Source organism: Orycteropus afer, unplaced genomic scaffold, assembly GCF_000298275.1.
Source record: "Orycteropus afer afer isolate SDZICR_OR568_19922 unplaced genomic scaffold, OryAfe1.0 scaffold00205, whole genome shotgun sequence".
Classification (NCBI taxonomy): Eukaryota; Metazoa; Chordata; class Mammalia; order Tubulidentata; family Orycteropodidae; genus Orycteropus; species Orycteropus afer.
In genome coordinates, this window is record NW_006921792.1 from 2,361,464 (window position 1) to 2,378,184 (window position 16,721).

The window sequence follows — 16,721 nt, forward strand, 5'->3', positions numbered from 1 at the left end:
AATGCCGAGCATGTTCTTCCCTTTTGGTTTTCAGACTCCAGGTCTTTGCAAACATAGGAGGAAAAATAACTAACATACTTTCCATTAATCAAGGAAACAACAAGGAAGCACTAAAGAGCCATTGATAACTTCTATAGGCCCACATGGCATTTCCCTCTTTGCCAAAATTTCCCCATTCATTTCTTCAGGCCCTAAGCAAACCCACTGTCATCCAATGATTGATACTCACTCTCCAAAACAGTAATATTTTATCTTCAAGTACAAAATCCTCCAGAGAACTAACTTCTTTGAAGAACAAAGAAGCTAGACTCACTCTGTTTTGGGGGCCCACCCTGGAACCATGCAGCACTAGAAATGCTACCTCCCTGAACATGGACAGCTGTCTGACTATGCCACTGCCCTCTACTTTCCCTGAGCAGTAGACAGAGACCAGACACAGTGCAGGGCCTTGGGCAGCAAACCCTGTAATCCTTATGAATGTCTGGAAGGTCTACCCCAGCACAATGGCTCACTCCCCCCAAGCCTGGTATACATGATGCATGGTCAGTGTTCCCATGACTATGCCAATTTTCATAAGATGTAGGTCCTTTTATCTTTATCAAAAGGAGCTCTGGTGGCATTGTGCTTAAGACATTTGACTGCTAACCAGAAGGTTGGTCATTCAAACCCACCAGCTACTCCATGGAAGGAGGAATGGGCAATCTATTTCCATAAAGATTTATCACCTTGGAAACCCAAAGGGGGCCACTATGAGTCAGAGTTGACTCAATGGCAGTGAGGTGTTTTTTTTTTTAACCTTTATTGAATGAGGCCCTGGTGGTACAGTGGTTGAAGCACTCAGTTACTAACTGAAAGGTCAGCCATTTGAATCCACCAGTTGCTCCATAGAAGAAAGATATCTGCTTTTATAAAGATTATAGCCTTGGAAACCTATGGGGGAAATTCTGCTCTGTTCTATAGGTCTCTGTAAGTTGAAATTGATTTGATGGCAATGGATTTGTCTGCTTAAAGAAGCAAGGCTTATCACTCCATGCCATCTCCTCCTGCTCTCTGGCTCCATCCTGGACCACCTGATTTCTCATACTGCCTTCACAGAATCCCTTTCCTTGTGTCACTTTTGCATTTAGAAGATGTGGTACCCTAGATGAAGAGGGTATTGGGATTATGACTTTTATTTGGGTGCTTGCCTTGGATCCTCAAGGCTAAAACTGGTTTGCTCGGCATTTCATAAAGCACCGGGTTCAATCCCACCTGATAATGACAGGGTAAAGTGTTCGCTAACAACATGGGGACTGAGGAGTAAATGAACAGGGTGAGGGATGGGGAGGGATGGGTCTGGAGGTGAAGGGGATCTGGAGTTGTTGTTATGTGCTGATGAGTCAGCCCGGACCAAGGCAGTATCACTATGGAGGTAGGATTGCCCAACCTTCCTTCCGAGGAGTGGCTGGTGGGTTTGAACTGCCACCCTTCTGGTGAGCAGTCAAGTGCTTTAGCCTCTATGCTACCAGAGCTCCTGGGGATCTGGAGAAGAGGAGCTAAACGCCCTGCAAAAAGGGTACAGTACAGAAAGACACCACTAGAGGGTAGAGTGGCTAACTTCTCTGGCTCATTTTTTGAGTTAGATTCTGTATTCCTATTGTACCTTAGAATCATCTGGGAAGGTTTTAAGGAATAAAGATGCTGACCTCTATTGACCAGGTAGCCTGATTCTATTAGTCAGGAGTGGGTCTCTAGCATTAGTGTTTTTTTGTTTTCTTTCAAAGCCCACAGGTGATTTTAATGTACTGGCAGTATTACATTAAGTTGGTTGGAGTTTTACTGCAATGGATTAGCACATCCACTCCTTCTCAATGATTTATTATCTACAAAATTTCATGCTTGGGCTAGGTTTTGGGGATAACGTAAGTTAGATCCAGTTTCCATCTTCAAAGAGCTCACCAATAGACACATAATGAACCAAAATTGTTGATAAACACTATGGGAAAGGAAAGCATAGGTGCTATGGGACACAGAGAGGTCACATGGAACCAAGCCTGGGAGCAGTCAAGAAAGGCTTCCTGGAGGAGATTAACTCCTAAATTGCACAGTGAAGGTTAAACAAATGTTGGAGATATGAAAATGCACTGGATGAGCTGGAATATACAGTATATTCTAAAACCTATGAGGCCATGAGTCAGAGCTAACTCAGTGGCAACTAACAACAAAGAGGCAAAGGAGAATATGAAATCTTATGTGTCTTTAGTATGGCTGGAATGCCATGCAAAAAGAGGGAGAGTTAAAATTCAAGGTTGGAGGGGAAAGCAGGGTTAAGGTCTTCAAGCGTCTTGAATTTTAGACCTGGTTTTGATCTAGTTTTTATTCTTGGGATAATAGAGATATTAAAGAATTTAAAGCAAAAGAATCTCATAGCCAGATTTGTCTTTTAGAATGATTGTTCTGGTTGGTGTAGAGAAGGGACCATTAGGGAGTGAAGGTACAGTCAGAGAGATTAGTTAAGAAGATGTTGTCATCGGGCAAGAGATCATGGTGGTCTGAGCTAAGGTGATGGCAATACAAAAAGATGGACTTGGGCAGATCCAAAACAAGTGAAACAAACAAAGAAATGAAAAGTGTACATGAAACTTTTAGTAACTAGGTGGTGAAATCAGAAGACAGCAGGTTGGGAGTGAATGAGAAAAAAGAAGGGACAGAAAACATACACTACTTTTTCCACGCCTCAGCTGTGAAGAAGAACAGAGAGATAGAATGATAGATGGGGGTAGGGATGAGGTGAACATAGAGAGAAGAGAGGGTGTGAATGTTGAGGAGAAAATTGAATACGTAGATGTGAGAAAGGATACTTTTATACTTGAACTTTAAAATATAGAATTATCCTTTGAGATTGAGGATCAGAAAGAGTTTCAGAATATTGTTATTCCACAAAGAACTGGAATAGAATTGCACATTTGGGAGTCATCCTTGGGACCTGGGCAGGGCTAGGATGGGTGGTATGGGAGAATGTTTGCTCCAGTTGCAGGGGGTTGAGGAAGCCTCAAATTCCCTAAATGCTCCTGACTTTGTCCCCAACCCGCTGGCCAATGTAGGCTGAAATGCACCATGAAAGTTGGGCAAATCTCTGGGAGGGAGGAATCTTTAGTGGGGTTCATATGATTTTTGGGGTGGAGGGGATAGAAGGGAAACTCTGAACCATTGAGAATTTGAAGACAATGGAAATCAACCCCAGAAGTCACACTTCACAATGCCCAGTCAAGATCTCATTTTTCCCAGCCTAGACTCAGTAAGCTTATAAATAAATGGAGAGCAATCTTCAGAGAGTCAGGGCCAGGCACTTAAAGAAAGAGTATAGGTGTCTCTGGTCCTATTCGAGATCTGACATGAATTGCATTGGCCATAAATTATTTGAACCTTTGTTAACATACAAACACTATTCCTTTTGGAAATGTTCTTTTCTCCCTCATCCATCAGATGACCCCTATGCATCTTAAAAATCCTCCATTGGAAAAGCTTACCCTATCTCCTCCAGGCACAGTTGGTCTCCCCATCCCACCTTGGTGATTCCATGAGCCTTTCCCACATTTCAATTTAATTCTGGATTTTTATCCATGTCTTCTCTTTTCCAATATCTGAGTGCTTCTGAGGGCCACAAAGTGAATAAATGAATGACTACCCCATGCACACACATTTATATGTATATTTATTCAAATAGCACTACTCTATGGACCACTTTGGGGCAGAATGGCCACCTTATGCTATTTGCTGGTCTTTGAATTTGAAAACACACTTGTCAGAGGAACATTCACTAAATAATAGTTCCTAAGTTGATCATGCTTTGTTGTTGTTGTCGTCAGGTGCCATTTAGTTGGTTCTGATTCATAGTACAATGGAATGAGACACTGCCTGGTCCTGGGCCATCCTCACAATCCTTGTTATGCCTGAGCCCATTGTTGCAGCCACTGTATTAATTCTTCTTGTTGAGGGGCTTCTCTTCCTTGTCTGACCCTTTACTTTACCAAGCATATGTACTTCAGGGAATGGTCCCTTCTGATGACATGACCAAAGTAGGTGAGGTGAAGTCTGGCCATTCTTGGTTCCAAGGAGCATTCTGGCCATACTTCTTCCAGGACAGATTTGTTCATTCTTCTGGCAGTCCATGGTATTTTCAATTTTCTTTGCCAACATCACAATTCAAAAGCATCAAGTCTTCTTCAGTCTTCCTTATTCGTTGTCCAGTTTTCACATGTATATGAGGTGACTGAAAATACTGTGGCTTGGGTTAGGTGCATCTTACTCTTCAAAATGATATCTTTGCTTCTTAACACTTTAAAAAGTCTTTTGCAGCAGATTTTCCCAGTGCAATATGATGTCTGATTTCCTGACTGCTGGGCTGACTGAGATGGGGGCGGGGGGGAGGCAGAACAGAGGCTGAGGGGCACAGTGAGGAAAGGAGGGAGAAGGGCTCCCATGGGGGTTGACTGATGATCCAAGTAAAATGAAATCCTTGACAGCTTCAGGCTTTTCTCTTTTTACAACGATGTTGTTTATTGGTCCAGTTGTGAGGATTGAGATGTAATCCACACTGAGGACTGTAGTCTTTAATCTTCATTACTAAGTGCTTCAAGTCATCTTCACTTTCAGCAAGCAAGGTTGTGTCGTTTACATTTTGCAGGTTCTTAAAGAGTCTTCCTCCAATCCTGACACGTTCTTCTTCATATAGTCCAGCTTCTCAGATTACTTGCTCAGCACACAGGTTGAATAAGTATGGCAAAAGGATATAACCCTGATGCATACTCTTCCTGATTTTAAGCTATGTAGTATCCCTTTGTTCTGTTTGAACAACAGCCTCTTGGTCTATGTACAGGTACCTTATGAGAAAATTAAGTGTTCTGGAATTCCTACTCTCCACAATGTTATCCATAATTTGTTATGATCTACACAGTCAAATGCCTTTGCATAGTCAATTAAACTCAGGTAGATATTTTTCTGGTATTCTTTGCTTTCAGCCAAGATCCATCTGACATCAACAATGATATCTTTCATCCCATGTCCTCTTCTGAATCCAGCTTACATTTCCAGAAGTTTCCTGCCAATATATTGCTGCAACTGTCTTTAAATTATCTTCAGCAAAATTTTACTTTTGCCTTATGTCTTTTGCCTCATGCCTATGTCTGTGGAATTCCAAACGGAGTTCTCTGAGGGTTTTACATAACCACAGCTTCAGACAAGGTGAGAGCCTTGTCAAGAGTCCCTGTGCTGCCTAAGTAAGTAGCATCTCACTTTGTCCTCTGCAGGGAAGGCTCCCGGTGCGCTGGATGGCGATTGAGTCACTGAATTACAGTGTGTACACAACCAACAGTGATGTGTGAGTAAGCTTCTGATTACCAAAGGATTTTTTTTTCCCCCTGGAAAACTATTCATTTGACAGAGGTTTTAAAGGGAAGCAGGATTGTTATATGTCTCTGCAGAATAAAGCTAACCAATAGACCTAGAAAATAAATGAAGACACAGATAGACAATTTTCAGGTTGTAAAAATCACTGATGGCAGCTTTTGAGTTTCCTTCTGCTTGTTGGAAAGGCTTCAAGTTATGAGTTCTTTCTTTCCAGGAAAGGAAGGAGCAACTGGTCTTCTGGTGGCTCTACTTCCCAGGCTGACCTAAGTGTTCAGGACCTACTTAGATCAGAGGGGGCTGCCCAGGGTAGCGGTTAGGTGTCAGAGATGCGGGCTGGACAGGGGCATAAGTAAGGCCTGACAGTTGGGGTCATTTGTGCTGGCAGCCTGCAGTGATGAATCTCAGGGTGGTCGTAGACGAAAGGATTGGGATTGGGACTTAGAACATCTTGCTACCCCCTATTTTTAGGTGAGAAACTAAGAGTTGAGGTGATTTCTCTAAAGGCCTTTGCTTATGCCTGGGGATGAGGAGGGGACTTGTAAATATTATGACCTCACTGTGAACAAGGTGCCTTGTATATGTTTTCACATAGAGTCCACTGCAAAACTTTGAGGCACAAATTTTTATCCCCACTTTCAGAATACAATAAGAGGCCCCATGAAGCTCAGTAATTTGTACAAGGTCATATGAGTGTTAGGTTGAAGAGATGAGATTTAGCTCAGGTCTGTCCAGGTTAGAACATTTTCCACAGTACCAGTATGCATTCTCTGCTTACAGTGATTTGGGGTCTCTGGCAAAGCTAACACTGCTTTCCTGATGCCATTGTTCCATTAGTTGAAGAACAGAGGAACTGATACTGTGCGAAAGGCCCTAGCCTAGAAGCAGACATTTAACTTTTTCTTCTATGGCAAGGGGTCCATCACTTTGGCTTCTAGGTAGGAAATTGGTCACAGTATTTGCTAATAATTGTTTTCACACTTGTCCCGTCCACAGATGGTCCTATGGTGTGTTACTATGGGAGATTGTTAGCTTAGGTGAGTATCTATGTTTACCTACTGGTGATCCTCTAGGCAAACCAAGTGGGCTGTCCTGGTGCTCTCTTACTGTGGAAATCTACTTGTATATGGTGCTACCAGATGTGATTTGGAAATAGACACTTAAGAATTTACATGTATGAGTTTTATCTCCATATCTCTCTTCTTGAAATCCCTGTGTCTAATGTCATATTTAATACTAGCAATTTGATGGGCCATGAACTTCATTAATAGTTTAGTTGTCCCTACTTGTGCAAAAAGGAGCCCTGGTGGTGCCATGATTAAAGTGCTCAGCTGCCAACCTAAAGGTCAGCAGTGTGAACTCACCAGCCATTCCATAGGAGAAAGATGTGGCAGTCTGCTTCTGTAAAGATTATAGCCTTGGAAACCCTATGGGGTAGTTCTACTCTGTTCTGTAGGGTTGCTAGGAGTTGAATTCTATGCCAGGGCGGTGGGTTTTTTTTTTTGTTGTTGTTACTTGTTCAATGAGGTAGTAGAGCTGTTAGAAGTTTATTTCTACCACTTTTTAAGATGGAATATTGAGCAGTTATTAAAAAGCCACACTTTTAAAAGCCATTTAATAGCATGGGAAAATATTCATGCCAAAAATGGTATCAAAATTTCATATACACTAAGATCCTTGTATAAAAAAAAAATATTACATATGGAAAAAACTTGGAAGGCATTAAATGAAAGGAAATGAAAGTTATTATTATTTTTTTCATTATTTTTTAAAATTTTCTACAATGAACATGTATTGCTTTTATAATTGAAATTGTACAATATTATAGATAAATAGGAGTTGTGTAATGTAACTATACACTTTCAATTAAAAAAAAATATGAATATCGTTGATACAATAGATGTACTGTGTGTGGGCAGACTCATAGAAGAGAAACAGCACCATCTGAAACGCAGTAATGAACACTGTGCTGGATCTTTCCACCGAAGTAATGGTCACATTTTAGTGAAATCTGCAGCCTAAGTCCAGTTTTGATATACATAGCTTTGCAAAAGGAGGCAAGACTGTGCTGGGTGCTCACCTTCCCTGACAGACCTTGTCCTTCTTTCAGCCTCTTGGTTCTAGAGCCCTTGCACAAGAGGCAGTCCACTGCCTTCAGCAGTAGAGGGGACTTAGGGTGATACCTTTCCTGTCTTCCAGGTGGCACCCCCTACTGCGGAATGACATGTGCAGAGCTCTACGAGAAGCTGCCCCAGGGCTACAGACTGGAGAAGCCCCTAAACTGTGATGATGAGGTGTAAGTCAGGCCTCACCCTGGGGCCATTTTATCTTAACTTACTCCCCTGTGTGTTTCCTGGGGGCCTGAGTCTAATGAAAGAATCAACTGGTGCATATGTATACATACACACATGTACAGAAATACATTTATATTTATACATACACACACGTACACACACATACGTGAGATCCCAAATGGCCGGAAAAAAAGAGTTACTAAGACTGTTATGCAATGGGCAGGGGATAATAACTTTCCAGGCATAGAAATTTAAGTGGAATTTAAGGTGATGACTCTTGGAAAGGTTGAAATGAGGAAGGGCAATAAATGTGGAATGATGTTAGGTGCCATCTAATCAGTTCCAACTCATAGTGACCTTATGTGCAACAGAACAAAATGCTGCCCAGTCCTGCACCATCCTCACAATCCTTGCTGTGTTTGAGCCCATTGTTGCAGATATTGTGTCAATCTGTCTCATTGGAGATCTTTTTTTTCTGACCTTCTAATTAGGAGCTCTGCTAGCATAGTGCCTAAGGCACTTGACTGCTAACCACAAGGCTGGTGGTTCAAACCCAAATCCTTGGAAGGAAGGTTGGGGAATCTACTTACATAGTGATACTGCCTTGGAAACCCAAGGAGGGGTCACTATGAGTCGGGTCTGACTCAATGACAAATAACAACAACAACTTTACCAAGTATAATGTCCTTCCCCAGGGACTGGTCCCTCCTAATAACATGTCCAAAGTAGGTGAAATGAAGTTTTGCCATCTTCACTTAGGAGCATTCTGGCTGTACTTCTTCCAAGACAGATTGGTTCATTTTTCTGGCAGGCCATGATACATTCAATATTCTTCACCAGCACCATAATCCAAAGCATCAATTCTTCTTCAGTCTCTTTTATTTACTGTCCACCTTTCACATGTACATATATGAGGTGATTGAAAACAGCATGGCTTGAGTTAGGTGCACCCAATGCAATACTTGTTTAATTTCTTGACTAGATGGGGTGATCTACTTCCATAAAGATTTACAGCCTCAGTAACCCAATCGGGGTCGTTATGAGTCAGAAATGACTCGATGGTAGTGAGTGCACTTCCATGGATGTTGAGTATGGATACAAGTAAAATGAAAACCCTGACAATCTCAACCTTTTCTCCATTTATCATGATGTTGCTTGTTGGTCCACTTGTGAGAGTTTTGTTTTCTTTATGTTGAGGTGTAATCCATACTGGAGGCTGAAGTCTTTATCAGTAAGTGCTTCAAGTCTTCCTGACTTTCAGCAAGCATATCAGACATTGTTAATGAGCCTTCGTCCAGTCCTGATGTGGTTTTCTTCATATAGTTCAGCTTCTCGGATTATTTGCTCAGCATACAGATGGAATAAGTATGGTGAAAGGATACAGCCCTAACCTAACATCTTACGTGATTTAAACCATGCAGTATCCTCTTGTTTTATTTAAACTACTACTTCATGATCTATGTACAGGTTCCTCATGAGCACAAATAAGTATTACAGAATTCCCATTCCTCAAAATATTCTCCATAATTAGTTTTGATCCATACAGTCAAATGTTTTCACATGGTCAATAAAACACAGGTAAACATCATTCTGGTATTCTCTGCTTTCAGCCAAGATCCATCTGACATCAGAAATAATATCTCTCATTCTTCATTCTCTTCTGAATCTAGCTTGAATTTCTGGAAGTTCCCTGATTCCCTGTCTATGTACTGCTGCAACCATTTTTAAATTATCTTCAGCATAATTTTACTTGTCTATGATATTAGCATAGTGGCTAAGACACTTGCTTGCTAACCAGACGGCTGGCGGTTCAAACCCACCAGCCACTCCTCGGAAGGAAGGTTGGGCAATCCTACTTCTGTAGTGATACTGCCTCGGAAACCCAAGGAGGGGTCGCTATGAGTCGGGGCCAACTCCACGGCACATAACAACAACAACAACATGATATTAATAGGAGCTCTAGTGGCGTAGTGCCTTAGGTATTTGACTGCTAACCAGAAGGCTGGTGGCTCACTCCTTGGAAGATCAGGCAATCTACTTCCATAGAGATACCTGCCATGAGGAATATATCCAGAATATATTTATGAAATTATTTATGAATAAATAAATATATAAAATATTGAAACTAAATTGGGATAGAAATTTCAGAGCTGTTACACTGTGGGAGATGGATTTTTCTTTTAGAATATTACTTCTTCTAGGATTATTTTTCAGAAATAAAAATATTCCTGGGGGAAAAAGTTAACTTTGGTGGTATCTCCATTTACAGAACTAGCCATGTTAGAAACTGGCATATATTTTTCTTTTTTTAACTATTTATTGTGATTTGAGTGAAAGTTTACAAAGCAAATTGGTTTTCCATTCAACAATTCACACACATTTTATTGCATGACATTGACTGTAATCACTCCACAGTAACACCACGCATCCCATTTTCTCCCTGTGTTTCCTATTTCCATTTGTCCTTCTTTTCTGTCCTTTCCTGCCTTCTGAATTTTTTTCCTTGGGCAAATGCTGCCCTTTTGATGGTTAATCGTTGTAATACGTGTGTATCTCCCTGGTATTATTGTTCACCTCTCTCTATTGTTTGGCTGAAAGTTGAGCCGTGAGGGTGAGTTCAGTTTCAGGCTTGAAGGGTGACTATATGCCATGGACTCAGGCATCTCTATCCAACCAGTAAGCCTGGTCTTTTTTTTTTTTTTTTTCCTTATGATTTTAAGTTTTGTTCTACAGTTTTCTCCCACCCTATGCAGGACCTTTTATTGTGATCTCTTTCAGAGTGGTTGGTACTGGTAGTCAGGCATCATCTAGTTCTTCTGGTCTCAGGGATATGGAAGCTGAGGTTCCCATGGTCTATTAATCCTTTGGACTAATTGTTTCCATGTATGTTTTATTTTCTTCACTCTTCTTTGCTCCAGGTGGGGAGAGAACAACAGTTGCACCTTAGATAGGCGCTCAGAGTGTTTAAGAGCCCAGTTGCTACTCACTAAATGTTTCCTTTGTAGGGTATGTTGTGCCAATTGACCTTGATGTCCCCCAAGACCAACCATGATCCCAAGATAATTGGCATAGTTTAAGAATACAAACTTTTACTACAGAATATCCTCTTATACATAAGTTGAGCAAATAATTTATTTTCCAAACTGGGTCAGTTCTAAGAGTGAAAGAAGGTTCTATTAATAATATCACTAGCATAAGAGGCATAAAGCTAAACTGGCTTGGGCAAACCTGGGCATACCTGGAGCATCACTGGACATAGTTCTCAAATTCCAAATTTTGAGACTCATTAGACAAAGAGTGAAAACAACTTTCAGTCATAAAGAAACTTGTTAAAGTACAAATAATTCTAGTATCTATCACCCTAAATCAATGGTTGACAGTCTTCAGTGTATATAAGTTTCGCCAGAGGCATTTGTTCAATGTATGAACTTTTGAGCCCTACTCACAGACATTCTGATTCTGTAAGTCCAAGCTGGTTCCCAGAAATCTGCATTTTAAAAATACAGATAATTATGACCACATTTGAGAAAGCACTGGCTAAGACTGTTGTTTCCCACACTATGTGCCATGGAACAATAGTGTCTTGCAAGAAGTAAATAAGTGATCCATAAGAGAAAGTAATTCTGTAGTCAATTAAGTTTGGGAAGCTTCGTGTTAAATTGTTAAGCAGTTATTTTTTGTTTTTATTGTTCTTTTTTTATGGCAAGATTTTTCAAAACTTTTACTATGCTTAGGGAAGAGGAAGTTGCAGTAGGTGGCATTTTGCAACTTAATTTGAGCATGGAGTCATTGTTTTTGGAGGTGGGGGGCCTAATGACTAAGCTTAATGACCAAGAACTGAGTGGTTACACTCTTCTCTTTTTTCTGCCCTGCACTTGGCCATGCACAAGATTGAAGCACAGTTATAGAGCTAACCCTTCAACTCTTTATTTTCGAAGGTACGATCTAATGAGACAATGCTGGCGGGAGAAGCCTTATGAAAGGCCGTCATTTGCTCAGATATTGGTGTCATTAAACAGGATGCTAGAAGAACGAAAGGTGAGTATAGAATTCAAAGCAGGGCCCTTTAATTGGAATTCCTGATGTGCCCAGTATGGCTAATTAAGATGTATTTGATGGACTTCAATAAGTTCTTCTGGGTATAGCCCTAGGTATTATAATGAGGGAAGAGCCCTGGTGGTGCAGTGGTTAAGCACTTGGCTGCTACCCAAAAGGTTGTTGATTCAAACTCACCAGCTGTTCCACAGGAGAAAGATGTAGCAGCCTGCTTCCATAAAGATTACAGCCTTAGAAACCCTATGGGGCAGTTCCACTCTGTCCTATAAGGTTGCTATGAGTTGGAATTACTTGACAGCAATGAGTGTATTTTTTTCTTTTGGTTTATTATAAGGACAAAAAGAAGGATGTAGTTCCAAACTTTGAGGAAGTTACCATTTGGGGACAAGTAAGATTTGTAGATAAGGCATAGTCACACACTAGAACAACATATAGTATTAGCCCATTAGAGCCAGAAGTATTTTATCAGTCATATGGCCTGATCCTGTAATTCTATAGATGAAGAAATAGATTGAGAGAGGTGAAAGTGACTTGCACAAGAGCACATACTAGGTAACAGAGCCTGGCCTAATGGGCCTTATAAAATTTCGGGAAGGTATTCTTTATACTGATCTTAGGCTTGAAGACATGTTTGAACTAGGGAAACTGATTTTAAAAGTCATCCAAATCCAAGTGGCAGTTAAACCAAAGACAAGGGTGTGGTCACCAGAGAGATATGAAAAATGAACAGAGGAAAGAAGCCTGGAGAACTGGAACATTTCAGGAGGAACCAATAAGGGACAGAGAGAAAGATGAGTGACTTAGGAAAGGGAGAAGATAACATATTACTTACAGAAGTCAAGGGATGCATTTTGAGAGTGGGCAATACAACAGAGGAATTAAGGGCAGAAAAGTACCTTGCGTTTGAGTTGAAAGAAGCTAAGAAAGCCAGTCATGACTGTCACTGCCCCTGGCAGAGGCAGCACCTGCACAGCCTATACCTCTAAACCTCTCTTGTCCTTCCAGACCTATGTGAACACCACGCTTTATGAGAAGTTCACCTATGCAGGTATCGACTGCTCTGCTGAGGAAGCGGCTTAGAGCAGACCCTCTGCATCTGCATACCATCTGTTTCTCCTCACTGACGTGACATACCCTTGATACATGCCGAGAAAACAAGCAAGCCACTGCCTAGGAGATGTGATAAAGAATAAGTGTACATATATTGTCGTATGTCTGGGACCTTCACCACAAAACCCCCCGTGTGGATCTGTAGTACACTCTGACTCTAAGAGGACTGTGTATACTGTTTGGAGTAAGAGTGTGCATAAATCAGCATGCCTGTTTGTGGTTTCATATACAATAATATATTTTTCTAAAAATGTGGACTGATAAGGAAGGTGTGAGAGTACAATTACTGTAATGCATAACTTGTTCTTGTCCTACATATTTTTGATATTTACCTTTATATTGAATGCTATAAAATGTTTTGCTATGTAGAAGTAAAATACTGTTATTCAACCTAACAGTGATATTGATAGAACAGGTGAGAAAAGGGGTGGAAATACATGAATTCCAATAGGCCGTAGGTTAACAATTAAGAGACTGAAAAATCCAGGTGTTGTACAGGAGATTCCTCTCTGTCTAGATGTTCTCTTCTACCTATAGAAGCCAGTCCAAATTCACCTGGTTCTATGGCAACTTTGTCATGTGTTTACAGAGCCCACAAGCCAGTCCTGAGTGCTAACATCTGAAAACATACTTAAAGCTCATTTCTTAAAAGCCTAAAACCCCTTAGAGAAACATAAAGAAGTTTAGTAGATAAATTAATGGGTTTTAGTTGTAGTTTATCTGGCAATGTTGATTTATGTATGTTAAGAAATAATAAAAACAGGAAACTTGGAGTTATATTTGGGAGATGTGTGGCATTTATTATGCTAAATTAAAATCCCTGCCTGTATTGCACATTGTGAAAAGTTTTAACCTTCATCAGTTGTGAGTTTACCATTTAAACTGTAAGAGCATATTGCACTGAGATCATATAATAAGTGAATAAATGTCTTGCCTACCCACTTTTGGTCTAGCAGTATATCTCACAGATATTGCAAAATGTCTTTATTTTGCTTTAAAGAAAAATGCCTTAAATGATTAGTGATATGCATGTAAAGCCCTTGGTTACTAAATTTCACCAGATATAGTCTGTCAAGTTCACAAGATTGGCAAGGTCTCCTAGAAATATCCTAGTGTCCAATCTGTTTTCTTGCAGTAGGGCAGCAGGCACTGTCAGAAGAGGCCAGTCTGGTAGTGTTCTAGTGTGACCTGAGGGCCTGGAACTGGAATCTCTTTTACTTGGGTTATAACGTGACATTGTGGTTCAATATGCTGCACGAAGTTCCACTTTCCTGCCATCTAACCCACCTATGTATTTAAAACAATGACCAGGACACCAGAATTTATTCTGAACTCTCCTTAGACAGAACAGCATATTTAAGCAGAGACAAAGAAAAGTGTGCTGGCATACCATTATTTAATCAATTAAAAGGAAACTCAAATGAAGGACCATTGAAAATAGGCCCAAATAAGTATAATAGTTCCTTTTGTCTTTTACCCAACTGTTGTGCAGATACTCTTGTCAACTCTTGGTTTGAATATGCATGAAATTCAACAAGAGCAAGGATGGCGTGAAAATACAGATAATGTCCTTAAATTTTACATATGGCTTTGGAATTCATGATAACAGTTTTTCCATAATAGCTTGATCTTCCCAATTATATGTTGTCTAAAGCAATATGTTGTTGTTGTTGTTATGTGTCGTCGAGTCGGACCCGACTCATAGCGACCCCTCCTTGGGTTTCCGAGGCAGTATCACTACGGAAGTAGATCGCCCCATCTTCCTTCCGAGGAGTGGCTGGTGGGTTTGAACCGCCAGCCTTCTGGTTAGCAGTCAAGTGCCTTAGCCACTATGCTACCAGATATAAACTTATACAAGTATGAGCTTATATTATATCAAGTTCATAAGAAGAGAGATGACCAAGAATATTTGAAGTAGTAAGAGACAGATGCTCAGTGATAATTGATATTTAATTGTAAATTTAAAATACAGAGGCAACAGGCTTGAGATATATTTATTGAAGGTATATCATCACAGTTGGGAGTTCTGGTAGCATAGTGCCTAAGGCACTTGACTGCTAACCAGAAGGCTGGCGGTTCAAACCCACCAGCCACTCCTCAGAAGGGACAATCTACTTCCGTAGTGATACTGCCTCGGAAACCCAAGGAGGGGTCACTGTGAGTCGGGTCCGACTTGATGGCACATGACGACAACAACAACAACAACATCATCACAGTTAAATGTCAGAAGGCCCACTTCTGCACCTGAGGCCATACTATTGATTACCCTGTGAGTCATGAACACCATTGGCAAAGAATGTTTGTAGTCTTATAGCATGCTAGTAGCATTAATATTGAATATTTGTGGACTTTATTCAAAGGTAAATAGTTAAATTGAATAAAATCATGTAGTTTACATAGTCCAGTTTCCAAATTATCCAAAAAAATTAAGAAAGAACTAATTCCTCAAAAAGATTAGAAAATTCAGGCACATAGAATAGAGATTAGAATTTAGTATGCAGTGCCTAAGACATTTGACTGCTAACAAGAAGGTTTATGGTTCAAACACACCAGCCACTCTGTGAAAGGAAGACTGGGCAATCTACTTCTGTAAAGATTTACTGCCTTGTGTCACTAAGAGTCAGAACTGATGCAATAGCATTGGGTTGGGTTTGGGGATCTTTAGAAGATTTAAATGACACTGCCTTAAAAAAGAAAAAAAATCAGTGAGTTGTTGATATAAATTTATGAACAAGTATCAAAGTTAGAATGAAAACACAATACACAATAGCGAAAGGACCAACACCTTTATGTCAACAGAGTGCTTGGAAAAGTTTACAATTACCTCCACATATTTTTTTTTTGTGAGGGAAAATCTTCACTTCTAAGGAAAAACTGTTACAATTTTGTCAGGTAAAGTTTATTGTTTAGTTTTTCTAACTAAACAATATGATGGTTTTAAGTGTTTAGAGAGAAAAAAAACAAATGTAGGCAAGCTGAGATATGACCTTTGGGAAAGTGACAGATCTTTTCTCCAAATCTAAACCATCATCTACTGTTATTTGCACAGTGAATTCACCATTTACAAGGATGAGTGAGAAATTTGAAGCAACTTAATTTCCCTGTGGCCTCAACTTTAGAACACACAGTGGAGATTTAACTTTTAAAATGTGCAATAAATAAACATCAATAGTACTATTCTTCCTTTTTCTTTCTTTGAAAGTGCCAAGACAGCTCATGCTGTTATAGACCACTGCCAGCAGTGGAAGCCAGAAGAGTCTATGAAGCAGCGAGCAATGCAGAGAATTAAAATGTTCTTGAGCAAAGTGATTCTTTCTTTCCTTTCAGATCTTCTTTTACCTTCCAGAGGACCAGTTCCATTTTCATGAGAACTGTGACCTCCAAATAGTCCCGAGTATAAAACAACACATTAGATGTAAGATAACCGTATCTGTGATGTGAATCACACATGCTCTCAACGTGAAGCCTTCAGTTTATGATTATAATAAAATCAACATTGCCACTTACCAAAATATAATTATTTATAACCAAAGTATAATTATTTATGACTGAAGACTATTTTACATCAATCAACTAGATTAAAAATATTTTCTTCCTTCCATGTAGCATGTCCTCCATCACATGGTCACTAATTGACCATGACCTGATGGCATGTTGCTACCTCAGCCATGTAGTACTTCCTTGTACTTCCTTGTGCAGGGACATATAACAAAATGACAGGTAACACCAGGGGATAGAGATCTGGCAAGCCAGAAATATGGAATGCAAGAAAAACTATACCTCTTTAAACAAAAGAATGACTTTAGATACAAGGTTACATAGTTTTAAAACATAGACAAAATTTACCCAAAATTTAAAGTCTTCGTTCTGGTGAAA

The 16,721-nt window shown here is 40.0% G+C and overlaps 1 protein-coding gene across 1 annotated transcript in view; it reads left to right on the forward strand.

Moving 5' to 3' along the window:
- The window catches only part of TEK (TEK receptor tyrosine kinase), a 157,419-nt gene extending 144,604 nt beyond the window's left edge, over positions 1–12,815 (forward strand). The window contains exons 20-24 of the mRNA XM_007948136.2: positions 5,289–5,359; positions 6,382–6,422; positions 7,585–7,681; positions 11,618–11,717; positions 12,741–12,815. Coding sequence (XP_007946327.2) covers positions 5,289–5,359; positions 6,382–6,422; positions 7,585–7,681; positions 11,618–11,717; positions 12,741–12,815 — 384 coding nt within the window. The remainder of the gene's footprint in view (positions 1–5,288; positions 5,360–6,381; positions 6,423–7,584; positions 7,682–11,617; positions 11,718–12,740) is intronic.
- The last annotated feature ends 3,906 nt before the right edge of the window (positions 12,816–16,721 follow it).